At 41.4% G+C, this 15255-nt stretch overlaps 1 protein-coding gene across 1 annotated transcript; it reads right to left on the reverse strand.

Moving 5' to 3' along the window:
- Nucleotides 1–1140: 1140 nt before the first annotated feature.
- On the reverse strand, nt 1141–15035 carry THBS1 (thrombospondin 1; the record flags this gene model as incomplete). The annotated part of the gene is made up of 21 exons (XM_080618206.1): nt 1141–1180; nt 1828–1992; nt 2103–2200; nt 3061–3332; nt 3486–3713; nt 4172–4406; nt 6108–6226; nt 6608–6767; nt 7264–7371; nt 7902–8120; nt 8545–8697; nt 8817–8944; nt 9129–9302; nt 9626–9802; nt 10201–10374; nt 10693–10786; nt 12294–12419; nt 12613–12809; nt 13057–13132; nt 13681–14258; nt 14969–15035. 21 exons carry the CDS (start codon nt 15033–15035, stop codon nt 1141–1143), a joined length of 3588 nt encoding a protein of 1195 aa, XP_080474332.1.
- Between the last annotated feature and the right edge of the window lie 220 nt (nt 15036–15255).

Genomic DNA, 15255 nt, shown 5'->3' on the forward strand with positions numbered 1-15255 from the left:
CATCTAAACCCTCTCTAGTTTCCATATAGAACAGAGTTAATAAATAATCTGTATTTACAATCCAACAGTCATGAAGACTTGCAACAACAATTAGGTGGATAGTCTTGACGCATTTCTTGTTGCTTTAATCAGTAATCCCTCAGTCATTATAACATCAAGAATAAGTAAAAATAAATATTTTACAATTTCAGTATTTTATCTATAGGCCCCTTCCCCTCCCCTCCAAAGTGAGGGGTTTAAAGCATCTATGGCATGTAGAAAAGGAATGTTTTCATTACTATTATATTTGTGCCTTTTTAACCATAAAAACTGAAGCACCTGCTGGTTTCCTGAAGGACAGCGAAGTGCTAGCTGAGATGGTGGTGCTTTTTGGCACCGTATATGAAAGAAAATATTTAAAGGTAAGAAAGATCTGCATCTAAATCAGGAAAAAAATAGAATCTAATTGTATATCCCAGTTCTCCCAAAGCTGATGTGATCCAGTGTGCCAGTTTTTATCCTCTTTTCTCCCCTTTCACCACAGGAATCAGTTTTAGGATATTGGCTTTGTCCTGTGTGACAGAGCAATGATCTAGCTCACCACAAATGGAGCAAAAGGCTGTGTTTTCATCTGAAAGATATAACATATAAAACTATAATAATTCCTCCAAGTTAAATGGATGTAAACCAAAGCAGTGCAGCCCTCATTACAAAAATTCCTCTCCCCCATAAAGAATAAAAAGACTTGGAGTTCTCCCTCCCACCCAAAATCCCTTTTCCCCACACAATGAAAGGTCTTCAGTTTAAGTAGTCCACAGCACATCCAAAGATGTTCTTTTTACAAAATGCTACTCCATGGGACCTCCAGTTAGAGAGGCAGTGACACTGCACTGTGATAAACAGCAAACAAATGTCTTTCCTACTGAAAGTGTGCTTGATCAGTGAAGACAATTCTCATTTGCAAGATACATTTGTTTCCTTCCACTTCAGCAGAGGTCAGATACCAAGTATGTTCTCACTTTCATACTCTCAAAAGCATTCTCTTGAGGCAGGTCATGTGTTTTGAGTCCGCATTTACACAGAAAGAAGAAAGGAAGGAATAATATAATGGTCCCAGGATTCATAAGGCTAAACATTTCAGAAGGTGCAATACCAGCATTTTTAAATAGTCTCTGGATCCAATAACTTTGTGATTATGGATCTGTGAAGAAAAGAAAAATTTAAGATATTCAAATATTTCTGTGTATTATGCATGATTATGTCCAATACATCAATCCCTACAGACATTTGTAAAGAATGTATTGGTAAAGACAACTGAAAGTGCTTAGGTACTTTCTCACAATAGACTTCAGAAACTAGTCTATGTAACCACGTAACCATGACATAATAAAGTCATAATTTAAGAAGACTAGGGCACCTGGAAGTAGTCATATACCTCCACTATATTGCATTCCTGCAGTTCATGGACAATCTTCTACTTTGCTTACTTTTAAGTAAATCAGTGTTTTGCATGTCAAGACACTACCCTCTTGCTTGCTAAAGTTGGTATTCTGCATTTCCACTTTGGACCATCAGCTGTGCTGATTCATTTTAAAGTCATTTTGAAGGATATTCAAGATATATTTTATATCTGGAACTCAACATGGATTTCTGATACATCAAAATAATAGAAATATATTTAGATTTTTTGACATTTAAACTTTTAACTGTGAAGAGTTTCAGGGAGGTGTCCTATTTCTGCCTGCAGAACTTACTTGAGATTGACCCATAAAAGATCATGGGTGAACCTTCCCCTCTTAGCTCTTATTTTTTGATCCATTTTATTTTTATTGAACCATTTATACAGACCTCTTAAATGCAATGCCTTTCTTACCTCTGCATTCGTATTTAAGATCTGAGAAGAACACCATTTCTTGAGAAAAGACAAACAATCCCAGCCGACCACCAGCATAGGTTTTATCATAAATTGGTCCTGAATCTGCCATGATTTTCTTCCCTTCATACATTACAACCCTACAAAGAGATAATAGGTCAGCCATCTTTGATAAGCTTCTGTTAGGTTCATCTTTACAGACATCTACTTTCTTTGTGATAATGACTTCAGATAAAAGGATGATGCTCACCTGATGTAACCAGTCTTTGGTCTATGGCTAAGACGCCATCTGTATGCAGTGAAGTCTTTCCAGCCTATGTGACGAGGGTCATGCCACAAAGTTCTCACCTACAAAAGGGTATTTCTTGATTAACCAGAGGCCTGAGATAACATGGGCATTCTTTTGAAATTGACTGCATTTGAAATTGCTTTTAAATATGTAAATAGGAAACTACTCCACAATTCCAGAAACAATGATCCACTGTGCTGAAAAGACTGTCTGCAGCATGCAGTCCTGTTACTTTTATACAGTATTTTGCAAGATTTGGAATACTTAGTGTCCTGGGTTCAGCAGTGGCAGTCAGTTTTTCTCCTGCTTAGTAGCTGTTGCAGCACTGTGTTTTTGACTTTTGGCCTGGGAACAAAGCTGATAACACCGATGTTTAGACTGACCAAGGACTTTGTAAGTCTCATGCTCTGCCAGGGAGGAGGGGAAGCCGGGAGGAAGCAGGGACAGGACACCTGACCCAAACTAACCAAAGAGGTATTCCATACCACAGCACATCATGCCCAGGATGTACAACTGAGAGTTCCCGGAAGGGCGAGATCATGGCAGGGTGGGGGTGAGGTACCAGTTGGTGAGCGGTTGTATTCTCTTCCTTGTTATTTCCTTTATCATTATTATTATTGGTGGTAGCAGTAGTGATTTGTGTTATACCTTAGTTATTAAACTGTTCTTATCTCAACCCGTGGGAGTTGCATTCTTTTGATTCTCCTCCCCGTCCCTCCAGAAGCGGAGGGAAGAAAGGCGGGGGGGGAGTGGACTTCGTGGTTCTGATTTACGGCCTGGGCTTAAACCACGACACTTAGTTATCAGTCTTCACCAAGACCACCATGCTGTTCTGATCAGCATGTACAGTGCCTACCCTGTTGGAAGAACAGCCTGCCTTACAGTGCAGAAGAGTAGGTTATCAAAATGCCACTCTTACCTGGCCAGGAGTGTTTCCTGTGTGCCACAGAGCATTACGAAGGTGTTCTCCTGGACCAGTGGTGGAATTCACAACTTTGATGGACAGGCCCGAGTAGCCTTGAGCTTTGGTTGGTGTGGAGTCCCAGTAAGACTGGGTGATCTGCTTCCACATGACAACATAGAAACGACTGCTAGATTGGTAGCCAAATACAAAGCCAGCATAATCATCATCCCTTTCTGTATTGATGAAGAAGGTGCCACTGAAGTCCACAGCATTGAATTCATCAAAACCTATGAAGCATTAAAGGAGAAATTTTTAGGTACCACTCATTTGTGATTCTTAAACAACTCCTTAATATCCCAGGTTCTCTTCCTCTCCTCAACCCACAACCCAAAACCAATGTAAGGTCTTTGTGTAACAGAAGTTAAGGTTTTCCCCCTTACCAACTGCAAGGCCAGGGTCACAGTTGACTGTCTGAACCAGTTCTTTACCCTGGTGACGAACAACCCAGTTTGGATCATTTTGGGATGTTCCTTTGGGATCCAGGGGAATCATCTGAAATTTACGGAAATCAGTTTCACTAATGTCCACATTTTCAGGGCAGATATCATCAATGTCTGGCACACTGTCTTGATCAAAGTCATCTTTGCAAGCATCTCCACGTCCATCACCTGCAGGACAGAAGTAATTTACCATTATATCACTACTGTTGTTCGCTTCTGAATCATACAACTTGGAGTTGTAATCTTAATTGCACATCTCTGACTGTCCAGGTACTACTGGCAGACATGGTACAGAAACCAAAACAGCTGCTGTATAAATGCCCTTTCACCCCAGCCTGATAGTGCTTTAGGAATAAGTTGGGTATGTAATAATTTTTACATTGCTCCTTACTCCTGAGGAGTACTATAGCAATACAGACACTATCTTTTGTTACTTGGAAGTTCTGTCCAACCCTAAATAGTGTAGAAACAAACAAAAGAACAAACAAACAAAACCATACCAAAACAAAAAACCCAAACCGCCACAAAAACCACACACAAACAAGACCCTAAAAACCAACCAACCAAAAACCCACGCATCAAAACTATTGGAAGATACTTTTAAAGTATGATACTGGCCATCTTACCATCAGAGTCAGCTTGATCTGGGTTGGCGACCAATCTGCAGTTATCTTTATCATCAGGGATACCATCATTGTCATCATCATGGTCACAGGCATCACCTTTTCCATCCTTGTCATGGTCAGCTTGATTGGCATTGGGCACATAGGGGCAGTTATCAAGATTATTTTGATGGCCATCTTCATCTATGTCTTGGTTGTTGTCACATTGATCACCTATGCGGTCAGAATCAGCATCTTCCTAAGAAAGGAAAAAGAGAAAGAACACTCAAAAAATCCACTTTAAAAAGGCTGAAATAGGAGTCTTAACAGCTAGAATTAATTGAGATTTCTGCTTCCTTTAGCAACAGCTAAGATGGATGTAGAAAGGTATTTGGATTAATACACACCTACTTCAAGCTTCCTGTGCTAACTGCTTTCAGACTGCTTTAGCATTGTCCTGGTTTTAATTTGAATCCACAGCAGCAGAAAGCAGCATAGTCATCTGATTCTCTTCTCCCTTCTGCCACATGACTATCACTAGTCTACCATACTGGACACTGGGTACTTTACCTCCAACCACCTCTGGCAACTCCCTGGTTCCAAGGACCAGATAGGGTCAGACTACTCTGTACCTAGCCAGTAAAGACAGTAAAACATAGTCCACCATGTCTTTGTTTTATACCCTCCACACCATATCATAAAAGCCTATAATGCTCTTCATGCCCCATGACTCATCAGTCAAGACAATTATTTCCTTAGTGATCAAGGACTGCATGAACTGCTGTGTGTGCTGATCATGTATTTTAGCCAGTCATTTCTTATTTCAGAAGATGACTAAGCAAAAAAAAAACAACAAAAAACCAACAAAACAACAAACAAACAAAAAACAGCCACCAAAAAACCAATCCAGTCATCCCTGAGGCTGCCTCAAGGTTTAGTCTAGTAATCTTGTCAACAATGGTGAGTTATACCTTGGTGCTGGTGTAGACAGAAGGCATACCACACAGTTTGAATAGCTACTAATCCTGCTGTTTGAAACCTACTATTTCTGCTTCTAGAATTTGATTAGAAAAGTGTTCAAAAAAAAAAAAAGCCAAGCAAACCAACCCCACTGGAGTCATATTAACATTTCAAAATGTCAGGAGAAACATTGTCTGAAAGGATCTTCAGGCACTTTCTACCCTTAGGAAGGGAAGTAGAGTAAAGCAAGCAAGAAAAAGACTTAAGAAATTTTATATTACCTATTTAAATATTTCAAGTAACTGTGCTTTTAGGCTACACTTCACTCTGATTTGCAACACCTCCTTTTCTAACCCTACAAACATTCCATATATGTCCCCGAAGCTACTAAACTACAGCCTTGTAAATGACAGCATGGCACAGGCTTTATCTACTGCTTCAGACATTTTTGAACTGGCAAATTGTGTGAGAGGCTACATCCCCCTAGACTTTTATGAAGAGGAATTTTAATTCACAATATGCTTTTTCCTTTGAGAAGAGCACCTGTGCTGCCTTTAACTTACTGGTAAGAAAGGTGTATCTTTTGAAATGCAGCCATTTCAAAATTAAAAACAAAGATTAAAGAGCAACTTTGTGTCCACATGAAAACAGCTCTTCAGGCTATGAAGCAGGTAGTTCCTACCTACCCATTTTTCATACAGTGCTCCCAGGAATTTCATATCCTCGCTATGAGAATCACCACAACTGACAAGCCTAAGAGACAAGCACCTACAAGAGTCTCACAGATTTTCACTAGAGTTACTTTTCAGGAAATACCTAGCACCTGTTTGAATGGTGAAGGCATGTTATTTGATAAAGGCACCATTTGAAAATTAATAAGAATGATTTGGAACATGTCAAATTTAAGTTGCCACTTGTTGTTCAGATATTTTCTACAATACACAACATACTATCTTTTTAATTCCACCAGCCTTCTGTTTATATAACGCAAATCCCCTACCTGGTCAGGATTGTGTTCCAGTGGACAGTTATCACACTGATCTCCAACACCATCCAAGTCTGTATCCCTCTGGTCTACATTGTAGACATATTGGCAGTTGTCCATTTCATTAAGGACCCCTGTAAAATGAAGAAGAGCTCATGAATGAAAGTCAGACAGCTCCATGCTGCAGAGAACTACATAAAACCATCACACTCTTCATATTTTTTTGAAAGCATTGTGAGCAGCATTTGAAAGCTTTGAAACTTAACTCATAACTAGCTCTGCTACACACTTCCGTCCCTACTGTCTGCAAGAGCAGAGCCAGAATACAACTGTGCCAAAACGTGTATATTTCAAAGTCAATTTCTATTAACTATAACTGTTATTTCAGTAATCTTATGTTCTGAAACCACCAGAGGAGAAATTTCATGTGTTCATGGACAAAACATAAAAATTAGTACATTTCATCAATCTGTGATTAGAAAATCATCTAAAGTAGTGATTTAGAGACCACCTACCATCTCCATCAATATCCACTGCACATGCATCTCCTTCTCCATTGTTGTCAGTGTCAGTTTGATCAGGGTTGTGATTGTAGGGGCAGTTATCACAGCGGTCACCAACATCATCCCTGTCATAGTCATACTGCTGTGGGTTGTAGATGAATGGACAGTTGTCCTGCAAAAGCAAGAAAAAAAGTCAGCCTTTAAAAGAGAATCAAATTAAAGCTTTAACCAGATTTCTGCTTATGATTGTATCGCTATATGAAAGGAAAAATGGAAGGCAGGGAAACAGTTAAATCTGGAATCTTCTATCTCAAAACACAGCACTACTTCCCTGAACATAGAAATGGCTGAGTTAAAAAAAAAAAAAACAAAAACACAAACCCACAACCAAAAAAAAACCCCAATAAAATGAAATAATAAAATAATAAAAAAAAACCCACACAAAAAACCCCACCAAAAAACCCTCACTAAAAAAAAAAAGATGTATATTCACTTTCAAAGCTCAAACAGCTGCAGAAAGTTCACCTGCATAGTTAGACATATCGACAGTCAGTGCCAGCAATTTCCTATGGTCCTTTCAAGGATAAGGTTAGAATCTAGACCCCAGCATAGAAGGAAGGGGAATAGGAAAACTACATTCTCAAGGCTCATCTTTTGTGTTGTCTTACCCGGTCATCAGGGATGCCATCGTCATCATCATCATTGTCACAGGCATCACCAATCCCATCCTTATCATAGTCTTCCTGCCCAGAGTTGGGCAGATTAGGGCAGTTATCCTAGAAGGAGGAAGAATACAGATGAGGTTACTCCTGGCATGATTACAACAGTGATTTTAGCAGGTAATATCTAATCATTAAGCAAAGTCATAATGCCTCTGTCAAGTAACTTATCTTACTGTAACTGTTTCAGACTTATCCTCACAGTAATGACTAGCTAAAATTTAGAGGGCCATAGTTCAAACCATTTTTAAAACAAAGATTTGGCTGCTTTTCAGAATCTTACCTTCTTTTCTTCCTCTGAAGGTATCTGTCAGAGCACAGCTGATATAGGCATAGGCTAAGCTAGAGTCTTCCTAGAACATTTATAACACATTTATAGTTTTCTCAGGCTCCATTTTTTCCCCATATTGCAAGGGCATCTAAAGCAACAGCAAGAGTCTCCTAGCAGTATAACTTGACAGAGAGGATAGCTTAACAGCTCGAACTAGACAGAGACTTGCTTTACACCTCAAAGGTAACGTACTTTGTACATTTATTAGATAGACAAGCTGTTGTTAACAGTAGGTGGGAAAACAGGATAAACTTACTTTTTTACAGTGGTAAGTGGCATTGGCAACACAAACAAGGTTCTCATTTGGCCATCCATCCAAGTCAGTATCTTCTCCACAGATTATACCATTGCCAGCATAGCCTGGTTTACATTCACAGCGATACATGGGGTCACTGAAGTGGCCGAGGTAATTGCATTTGGCATTCTTGTTGCAGTCATGTGTTCCATCTGTGCATGGATTTCGTGGCTTGCAGACCTAGAAGACCACACAGAAATTACATCCACTGGAAACATCTTTTTATCCCTATTTTTTTCCAGATTCAAATAAAACATGGACAGTACATGCTTATTTTGACCAGAGATCCTTCAATCAGGAAGGAAAAGGCCTCATACATTACATTCTTCCACTCCCCAAATCCAGTAGCAGTCTTAGCACTAATCATTATTTTTCTTGTTCAAACCCTATTCATTTGCAAATGGAACCAAGCACTACAAAAATCTCTAAGTCACTTAAAACTCATTTTCAACTCAAACTGCTTAATGCTTCTCCTGTTCTGAATCAGAGGATGGGTTTTACTAAATGTGCCAAGTCCTTCTTCCCTGAAATGCATAGGTGCTTTCTGTGGTTCAGACGCTTTGTGAGATTTCTTAACCTAGAATAACTCTCAAGTTGACAATACCTGTTTGTTAGCCATGGCATCCTCAACACTGCGACCAAATGGCTGTGTCCCAGTGAAACGTGGCGGACAAGGAAGACAGTTGTAACCAGGTTCAGTATTCTCACACCTGTGCACTCCATTAAAGACAAAGCAGGCATCAGGAACCTCTTTGCACTGAAATAGAAGTTTGAGATAGAGAAAAACAATGGTTAGCATTATAAACCACTGTGATTTTATTCTCCCTTCCCATCTTCTTTCACTCCCTTTCAAGGGGAAAACTCTAGTCTTCTTACCTCATCAATATCTTGGCAGTGGATACCATCACCATGGTAACCAGGAGGACAGGCACCACACTTCCAGGAACCATCAGGGGAGCTGGTACATGTAGTCCCCGCAAAGCAGGGATTAGACAAACACCCATCTGAGAAACAAACAAGAAATTGTTAAGATAAGGGACATTTGCCATGCTGCTACAGTGCTGTATTTGGCTCATATGCTAGTTTAGAATTCTAGCACTTCTGTTTTAGACTTATGTCAAAGTTTTTAATCAGTATTTCAAAGATTGTACACAACCTTCAGATGTTTATGGGAAAATGAATACTCACCAATTGGACAGTCCTGTTTGTTGCAGACCTGAGTCCCTCTAGCTTCACCAACACAAGTCTTCCCACCATACTGAGGCTCAGGATTATTGCAGAGACGGCTACGTTTTTGAAGTCCTCCTCCACATGTCACTGTGCAAGCATCCCATGGAGACCATGGTCCCCAGTTGCCATTAACTAAAGGAAGATAAAAGTTAGAAGTCATGTATAGCTTTAAATTCTGTGGTGCAACTAGTTTCTTCCTAAGGACTATTACTTTTGTTGTGAGAGCTCTTCAGACATTGCTCAGACATAAGTGACAGAATTAATGGACTCTACTGAAAAGCCATAGAAGACAATTTCATGTAAACAGATCAGTTTCATCTGAAACTAATCTGTGAGGTTTTAGCTAGCCCACCCCGAAGTTTAAAAGGAGAATATTACTAGAGCTAGACTACATAGCAACTACTCAGGAAGTTCACCATTTAAGCTACCAAAAGTTACCACATGGATGCACTTACTTGGGCAAGGATCTTTCTGGCAGGGCTTGTTTTCTCGTGCCTCACCCTCACAAGGTTTGCCATTCAGCTGTGGTACCGGTGAGTTGCAGAGACGAATTCTAGTGATGATGCCCGTGCCACAAGTGACAGAACATGATGACCATGGTGACCAGTGACTCCAGCCACCATCTTGTTTAACTGCAAGAGAGAGATGTATGTTATTAATAGAGTTTCTGAAGAACACACTTCAGCTGCACAACACCTCGGGCATAGCCAGTACCAGAACTGTACCAGACTCCATAGGTATTGGATAGCCTCAGCACTGTCACTATTCAATACTGATTGTCACAATCAAGTTGTTTTGTCACTAGAGAAACTGTATATCTAAACTGCCTCAAATTTTGCCCTGGGAGCAACGCCCAAACATGCCTATTTACTGCATTAGGTATCTGGTCCCCTTTACCTGATTAATTTAGATCCTTAAAGCCACTGCTCCTTCCTAGTGACAGAGGTTACAGGGTAATCTTTGCTGTTAACATTAAGCCAATAAAAGCAGCCTGCATTTTATTACCCATGTGAGTAGATCAAGTACTTACATCTCTTATCACACTCCTGAAGGTGGCAAGTCCGAGTCTGTACAGAAGACCCTTCGCAGCGGTTATTGAGACTGTCACACGATCGTCCTCTCTGCTGAATCCCATTCCCACAGGTCACAGAACAGGAAGTCCATTCAGACCAAGGAGACCATCCATCATCTGCATAGTCGCTAGCTGCAGAGAGATACAGCTCTGAAGAAAACTGCAGCTGTATATTTTTCTATAGCCTTTTCTCCCACTCTTCACAAAAAAAGAGACACAGCTGTCCTCAAAAGCCACAGGCATCTTCCTTTCTTGTACAAGATAAAGGCCAAGAACTCAAACATTTCCGTGCTCACATGCATTACCTAACTGATTAACCTCAAAGAGGCATCAGGCTAGCCTTACTCCAGTGGTGCAAGGTTATATCCAGTTGTTGTATACTTTAGAGCAGCATGTGTCTAGTTAGATGAAGCAAACTGCAATACAAGTGTGAAGGCATTAAGTACTTACGCCAGCATCGAGGGCAGCACTCCCCATCAGGCACAGTGGCATTGGAACAAGGCATGAGAGGACAGGACACTTTCCGGCATATAGTTGCTGAGTTCTACAATGAATTGTGAGAATTGAAATAAGTGGAATATAAATGATGTCTGGAGTCTGCTTAAGTGATCAGAGAACTTTTCTGCAGCACTTCAAGACTCAATAGCACCTCTAAAGTAGAGACCCTTGTATTTAGAGCTAATACAACAGGGTAGTTCCAGGTATTTTCAGTCCAACTCCATCTCGCTCCCATTCTCACTCATTATTTGTCCACCAAGAGCAGAAGTATTTTGGTTTTGCAGAATCTGATCAAGAGTAGCTACCAGATGCTGGCTAGAGTAAAAACTTCTCACGTGATACCTCAAGTATAAGGTCAGACTTCAAGGGAATGAAACAAGAATGAGAAGCCAACTTTCTTTTCAGTTAATATGAATTTAAGCTGATTATACAGTAAAGATAAAATGAGTTTGGTGGACTCTGCTCAAGAGCCATGAAATCTGTAACTTATACTTAGAGGTCTTTGATATTTAAGCCAAACAGGCAGGGTAAGAACATACACCTCCAATCTCGGTAAGAACTAAAGGGCAGCCTGTAGTTTTGCTCCCAGAAGGTAGCAGCTTGGTCAGGAGAATTCTCTTATGATTACTATTTTAATCTCCCCAAGCAAATGACCACATTAAGGCAATTACAGCTAACATTGAGTAACTGGGTTGGTAGGAAAAAGGCAAATGCAGAAGTCACAGTATCATTTTCCAATTACAAGACAAAAAGATGTAGAGATCTATAGAAGCAGATGCAGAACTTGGCAAGATGCCTTGGACTGCATATGTACAAATATTCAGGCTTTAGTTTCTAAACAGCAGCAGGCTCATTAACACACTCTTCAGTAGACTGGTACTCCACAGTGGGAGCAAGCAAAGAGTTTAAAGAAACTCAGGAATTGTACATTTTGGTGTACTTTTACAACATTCTACAGTAGTGGAACACAAAACACAAATACATTGCCAGACAATCCTGGGATTTAAATAGCTAACCTGAAATCTGCTGCTCCATATAATCTGTGACTGCTAATAGGACACAAACAGAAGCATTTGTTAGATAAAGAAAAGAAACTCTTAAGTTTCAGAGTATTTACCAACTACTAGAATGTCTTTTCCTATTAAGCCAGCAAGAGGTTCAGTAAGTACAGAATGTGGATCTAAAGTATCCCAGAGAGCAAAGCTAATAGTACTATAAATGTGTTCTACTGATGATGACTTTTAGTTTACTTATGGACTTATATAAAGGATACAGGCATTCCCCAAATTAAGGAACTGAAAGTGATTTAAAAGCTGTATCGGAGTGATGTTATGTGTAACTTTCTAAAACACTGCTGTTGTAACACTGCATGAAAGCTACTTTTATACCAGAGATCTAGTAGGGTGAAATAAATCTAATAATTCTTTGACTACTGCAGTATGCCCATTTCTGTGCAGGATTCACTCTTTCTTAAACAGCATCATTTAGAGATACCTGTTAATTTCAACTCATGAATTTATATACAGAGGATTTATGAATATGAGGAATCTCACCTGGCAGGTACATTCAGTGCAGCTGTCAATAGTCCACTCTTCTTTATTTTTGTGCAAGATTCCATTATGAATGCACACTCCGGGCGTGATCTGGACTACTTTGGCAATGAGTTCATTTTCTTCAGTCTTGGAGGGGGAGGGAGAGAAAGCAGGAAGAAAAGCAGAGAGAAGATATTTAGAAGTTAATGCAGAAAACATCCTTTTCCACAAAAGTCACGGTAAAGTTATTACTGTTTATCCAGGCTCTCAAAGGACAGGTTATAATTCATTCACTAAGTGCCAGTTAATGAAAGGTACCATGAATTTAACTAACACTTACCACTTTGCGAACTCTGTCTTGAAGTGTTGTAACCATGGACCGGAGCCCTTGCAGTTCCACAAACATATTTGTTAGCTCATCACAGGAAAAACCACAGACTGCTTGAATGTCCTTTGTTTTATGGCCAATGTAATTAGTGCGGATAGCTGGGCTTGAACCATTGATAGGGTTGTCCAAAGTAATGATTGCACTAGTGGCTAAGACACACAAACGCACATAAAATAAATGCATTTTTTACCATATGCATTTATCATTCTAGAGTAATACCTGCTAGACAGCTGCCATCAGATTCACTAGGTTGCCTGCAGAAATATAATCATATTTCTTATGCAATGTGGATTTGCACATCAGCATATTTCTGAGTTCTGTTTCAACTTGTCTTTCTAATGCAACGAGAAATCTTATTTTTAATAGGTCACTGGATTTGAAAGATTGCAAACTTACAGCTGGAGCAGCCTTTGTTCCTCAAGATAGTTTCCAGGGTTGTTCCAAACACAAACCGCACATTCTGCAGCAGTCCCTGTGGACAGAGGAAGAATTACAACCACTTGCAGCAACTGTAAGGTAAAGAATCACAACTTGCATGGAGAGAGCTTGGAGGCACTTATGGTCACATAAGTTTATTAGGAGTAATTTCATGACAGAAAGATGGCAAAGTGAAACATGTTGCTTTATTCTTCTTAATGATAACAAGCCCTGCTTCCTAACATTCTAATCCTTGACCACAAGGATCTGGCAGCTCTCCAGGCAGAAAGGAAAAACCCCAGGAATTTCTGAATCTCGTATAAGAAGATTCAGAAGCTGAGCAGTGAAACTACAACTACCTGTTCGGAAACTTCAGTGCCTTCTTATTGCTGCAGAAAGTTCTATTCCCACAAATCTAATGCTTCACCCTTCCAACTCCAATACTAAAGTTTAGTAGATTTAGAGATGGTCCATATCAGATGAGCACAAACCAGTCAGAACCCCTTCCCCCTGTCTTTGCAGCTATTTAGGATGGTTGAGGAGCTAACACACCTCAGGGCAGATGTTTGAAAACACAAGGCGAAACATCAGTGAAAGTCTTACCTGGAAATTGTCATTGACTCCCCCTTTGGCAATACGGAGCCTGGCACTGCTGGCCAGGTCCCTAGTGAAGATGTTCTGGATGGGGATGTCCAGTTCAGCATTCTCCATTTTCTCACACCCAACATAGAGCTGAGCTCGGTCCTCCTGCACAAACAGGGTGATATTCTTCCAGTGTCCTGTAGCTAGCAAGGCATCCTCTACTGACACTATCTGCTGCTTGCCATCACCAGAAAGGCTCAGGTCTAGGGTGCCTGCCTTGCCGTTTGATACTAGACTGAAGACATGACCAGAGCCATCTTTCTGTTCCACGGACAGCAGTGTGCCTCTACTCTTCTTAGCTTGCCGGAGAGTGGCCAGGAGGATGAAGCCCTTCTCAGTGTGGATGGCATCTAATAAGTCTTGGAACTTTGAGTCAGGGACAGGAGGGATGCGACTGGCGTCTTCAATGCGGTAAGCAGGGCTGGAGGATTCTGGTCCCTTCACCAGGTGCACCCCGGGCGCCCGGCGCCCAGCTCCCTTCCGAATTAAGCCAATGAGCTCAAAGAGATCGAAGACGCTGTTGTCATCGCTCCTGGACTCTGCAGAGACCAGAACAAGATACATGAGCAAGGGACAAGAAGAAGCAGAGTAGACGTTCAGGACTGCTTAACATACTGTTAGCATACATAGTGCATATGGTGTGAGATACAGCACCTTACATCAGAGTACAGACATAGCCCCAACGATACAGCAGTCCCACCAGGAGCTGCTGTGCAGCAGTTCATGTGAATTCTTGTACAGGAGCCAGTCGGCACGGGACTGCCAGGTACCTGCTGACCGACACACAAAGGTAGCAACTGTTCTGCCACCTCAACAGGCTCTGGTGGAGAGGTGACAGCAAAAGCCCAGGCTACAATGTTGCTGAGTTGGGGCTTGAAAAGGGGCTTGCCTAGCCAGATGGATGACAGCAAGCACAGCAGCAGATCCTCTGTGGCACCATGACAGCAATATACAGCCCTACCCCTTCTTCAGCCAGTTCCTACAGTGCAGAGGGGTACAAGCCACGTGCTTCACTCCTGGAGACTGCATTCCTACTTCGGAAGGTTATACAAACTCCATACTAGAGAAAGTTTCCTATCCGCAACCAGCTGATGCTAAGGTTAAAAGTTTTCGTTCATTGACAGCTTTGTCACACTTCACCACCGAACACAATTTCAGCCGCGTACATTGACACCAAGAAGTGTTTTCTTTCCCCCACCCCACTTCCCTTCCCTGTCTGCTCTGAGCGCCGGCACGGGTCTGGTCTTACCTGCAGTACGCTTGGCCTCCGCGCCGCAGAGCAGGAGGAGGAGGCAGAACGCAGCTGTTGGTCCCATGGCACCGGGCTCCCTCTAAACAGCCTGAGGACAGCCACAAGAAGATGGTCACCGTGCTGCCGCCACACCGGCACCTACCGCCCGGCTCACCGGCGGCTCCCTGAAGACGGGAGGCAGCTAGGACGGGACAGATACCCTGCTGCCCTCGCAGGGGAGAGCGGGGGCGGTGGGAGCCGCTTCAGCACTTACCTCCGGGAAGAGTGATCCGGGCGGGCAGCGC

Source organism: Psittacula echo (assembly GCF_963264785.1).
Source record: "Psittacula echo genome assembly, chromosome: 5".
Classification (NCBI taxonomy): Eukaryota; Metazoa; Chordata; class Aves; order Psittaciformes; family Psittacidae; genus Psittacula; species Psittacula echo.